Consider the following 3,810-nt stretch of genomic DNA (forward strand, 5'->3'; position numbering starts at 1 on the left):
AAAGAATTGAAAAGGGAAGTCAACCATCTTAAGCTTGAGCTTTGCACTGTTCAAGGGCTGAGACAAATTTCTCTAGGACTCTCATAGTTGTTTGTATCTTAGTTGGCATTGTGATGGTGTATTTGAAGTAGGTAGTATTTTAGTGGTTTAAGTGTTTGTAAGTGTGACCTTTTATGAGTTATGAAATGAAGTCCTTGTTTTACTAGATGGATATTTGTGTTTGAATTAAGTTTGATATGCAATCATATGACAGGAACAAAAGTACACTAAATGAACAAGAAAAATGCAACAACCTGACACATAGCATACATAATTTTTCCATAACTAATTACATGTCAATGTTTACCAAAAGACATAGCCACACTTAGTGACAGATTTGTTTATGGAGCTACCAAAAGACATGTCCATGTTTACCAAAACGCTACATTCCCAGATAGTTTGTTCAACCAAAAAATACCAAAACCCCTAGCAAACTATCAAAGTTCTACTGAGGGTGCTGAGTAAGTGTGGATTGCTGACTTGGCTGTGTGCCCATAATCAAGTAATTCAAAGTCCCTTGGTTCACTGACACAGTCCTACCCCTGCTGCTTCTACTCCTATGGGTTGGAGCTCCCCTTGTTACCTGAAACATGAAAAGTCAAGTTAGATTTCTTTTTTAAACTGAACAAAAAGAAGTGAACTGAAATTGGAAAAATTACTCACATTTGTTGTGACTGAACAAAAAGAAGTCAACTGAAATTGAACAATTTTACCCTTCTCAGGGCATTTTCTTTTGTTATGACCCTTCACATTACACAGTGAACAGGTCATCTCCACACCAGACTTGGTCAACACCCCAGGCTTCTTTGGGTTCTCATAAGGGTCCTTCACCCTCTTCTTTCTAGGCCTTCCTGGCCCAATTTTGATGGGTGGAGGCTGCAACTGGTATGTGACCTTGGGCCGGTACCTTTCCCCAACTAAAGGAGGAATTGAACCTGTTTACATTGACAGTATACTTTAGTTAGTTCCATTCCCAATAAAATGAGGTTAATTACTGTGACATGTTAAATAGTACCTGCATATGCTCTCATGTAGCTTTCTTTTGTGTAACACTTGTGCACAAAGTCTTCGGCTTCTTTGTTCAGGAAAAAAATACAAGCAATTGCATGCTTGCAGGGAATGCCTAGCATATCCCACTTCCTGCAAGTGCATGTCATTATGTCCGAATTCACAACTACCTGATATGTGAAACAGGTAACATTGAACAGTGTCATTGTTGATGGGAACACCTCACACATAGCAGCTTTATCTTTCTCTTGATTAAGCTTGGTCTGTATCCTTGGGCACAGAACAGATGTGCACTTGTCCATCAGTTGCCTTTTCTGAACCATTCTATGCATCAGGTTTGATCTGATTTCCTCAAGCATGTGCAACAGATGTTTTGTTCTTGCATTTATAATATAGCCATTGAAGGTTTCAGCTATATTACTGGTTATTGCATCTGTCTTGATGTCTGTGCTGAGAAAAGCTCTACAAAAGTGTTGTGGGTTGTGAGCTTTGAAAGCCAGTGCAGCTTCAACATTGATCATACTCAACTCATCAAGGGCTTCATCATAATCTGCCTTATTGTAACACTTTGCAATCTTCCAGAATTGGAGTTTGAATTCATCTCCCCTGTAAGATTTAGACCAGTTGGCATACACATGCCTAGCACAGTGTCTATGTTCTGCTTGAGGCAGAACTGAAGACACACCACTTAGGATAGCCTGCATAGCAAACTCCAACACTTTAAACAACTAATCATACATGGAAAAAGAGAAATCTATTTAATAAAAACACTAACCATACCTGATGCTCATCACTGAGGATTGCTAGGCCTATACCATCACCAAGCTCCAATGATGTCTGTAGATGCTTCAAAAACCATTCCCAACTGAGGCTGTTCTCCCCTTCAGTTACAGCCCAAGCCACAGGGAACATTTGGTCATTTGAGTCCCTCCCAACATCACAAAATAACTGTCCACCCAAAAAGGTCTTCAGAAAGCAACCATCAATGGCCAACACTTTTCTGCATCCCTCAATCCAGCCCTTAGCCAAACCATCAAAACAAATGAACAACCTTTGAAATATAGGAGGTGGCTGTTTTGGCATCACAATTACCAACTCACTGTGAGAACCAGGGCTGCAACTCTCAAGGGCAGCCAAATATCCCTTAACTTTCTTGTAATGCTCATACATTGAGCCATGCAAAAGCTTGTGAGCTGCATATTTCACTCTGTATGCAAACTCCCTAGTCACAATAACCTTGAATGCTCTTCTAATGCAGTCTACAATTTCCTTCGCAGGCCAGTGTGGCCTTGTTTTGAACACATCAAGGAATTGTTGTGCTACCCATTTATCCTTCAATTGCCTATTCTTTTTCATGATCCTATTGCAAGTGTGCTTACCCCAAGCCCTTTTCACTATGTAAGATGCTTTCCTAGAGTGCTAGGAAGCATATATGTAGAAAGGACAGTCACCACTACACTTGACCCCTAACCTCTGCTGTCTATTCTTATTACCAACAGTAAAGGTAAGATTTTTACCTTGGACTACAGCATACTTGGTGACAGCTTCTCTGAAGTCCTCTCTCTTTGCAAACCTTAACCCAACTTTCCATTGGAAATGGGAAAAGTCAGCATCTGGACTCACCAAAACAGTTGTTGCCCTCCTCCTTCTCACTTCATCACCATCTTCATCACTACCAGCTGGTGACAATGCTTCATCATCACTCTCTTCATATTCACTCAAACTAGGGGCCCCTTCATCTTCATTTACACTGCCTAGAACCTCTTCATCTGCAGCCTTCCCCTTAGCAGCCTCTCTCTGCTTTTGTTGAGCTAGCTCAACCAAATGATTGTTACAAGCCTTGACCCTCTCCTTTGTAGTCACAAACTCATCATCACTGACATCAGAATCACTATGCAAATCATCCACCAAGAGAGCTTCATCAAACTCCTCTTCTATTTCTAGATCTATCTTCTCCAAATCAACCTCATCAATCACCTCAGTTTCATCCTCAACATCAAACTCATCAATCACCTCAGTTTCATCCTCAACATCAAACTCATCACTCTCAGTTTCAACATCAGTGTACACTTCACCAAATACTCCAGCATCTTGTTTTGAACTCCCTACAGCAATTCCTTTTCCTTTGTCTACCATAGGATCATAAGCTGGGTCCTGCTCATCACTGTCAGAGTAGTCTGGAATGAGGTCATTCAAAGGAATTGGGCTGTCAGGCCTGTCATCATACCAGTCATAATCTAGATCTGCATCTGGCTCAGGGTGTGCTGAGGGTTTTTCTGTAGGTAGGGAAGAAGTGAGGGTGGGTTTTTCTGTAGGTAGGGAAGAAGTGAGGGTGGGTTTTTCTGTAGGTAGGGAAGAAGTGAGGGTTACAGGGGTTTTTTGTGAAGAACCATCAAGAAAAGAAGAGGTTCTGAGGGATGGAGTAGGGCTAGGTTCATTTATTTGGAGTGAGGTGGAATATGCTCTTTTTTTAGTTGGGGAATCTAATTCTGGTTGAGGTGTTTGTTTCTTTCTAGGACTTGACCTCACTTTAGTCAAAAGAGTCTTTTGTGGTGGTCCCCTTTTTGGTTTCAATTTCTGAGGTTTAGAAGACCGGGGTGCACTTTGAGAAGCTTGTGTACTTAGCAAGGGTTGAAAATGTGTTGGCTGCTCTACTGGTTCTTGTGGGTCCAGATCAAGGTCATCTTCAGCATGCAATACATACAACTCAACACCCCTATACTTCCTACCTAAAGATGCCACCTCAACTGCATCATTGTCATT

General features: G+C 41.2%; 1 protein-coding gene across 1 annotated transcript; it reads right to left on the reverse strand.

Moving 5' to 3' along the window:
- Positions 1-484: 484 nt before the first annotated feature.
- LOC110695318 lies at positions 485-2,403 on the reverse strand. Its single transcript, XM_021872576.1, has 4 exons — positions 1,828-2,403; positions 1,055-1,745; positions 703-974; positions 485-622 (listed from the first exon to the last, which is right to left on the reverse strand). The coding sequence occupies exons 1-4, from the start codon at positions 2,401-2,403 to the stop codon at positions 485-487; spliced, it is 1,677 nt and encodes a 558-aa protein (XP_021728268.1).
- Positions 2,404-3,810: the final 1,407 nt, after the last annotated feature.

The sequence above is a fragment of the Chenopodium quinoa genome, unplaced genomic scaffold, assembly GCF_001683475.1.
Source record: "Chenopodium quinoa cultivar QQ74 unplaced genomic scaffold, ASM168347v1, whole genome shotgun sequence".
In the NCBI taxonomy this organism is placed as follows: domain Eukaryota; kingdom Viridiplantae; phylum Streptophyta; class Magnoliopsida; order Caryophyllales; family Amaranthaceae; genus Chenopodium; species Chenopodium quinoa.

What these genes read in the sequence shown, in the direction of transcription:
- LOC110695318 (XM_021872576.1), bottom strand. Translation starts at nt 2,403, where the DNA reads ATGAAAAAGAATAGGCAATTGAAGGATAAATGGGTAGCACAACAATTC. An exon ending in TCCTCAGTGATGAGCATCAG is followed by an intron (nt 1,746 to 1,827) that starts GTATGGTTAGTG and finishes TTTGCTATGCAG; the next exon opens with GCTATCCTAAGTGGTGTGTC. An exon ending in TTTGTTCAGTCACAACAAAT is followed by an intron (nt 623 to 702) that starts GTGAGTAATTTT and finishes TTCATGTTTCAG; the next exon opens with GTAACAAGGGGAGCTCCAAC.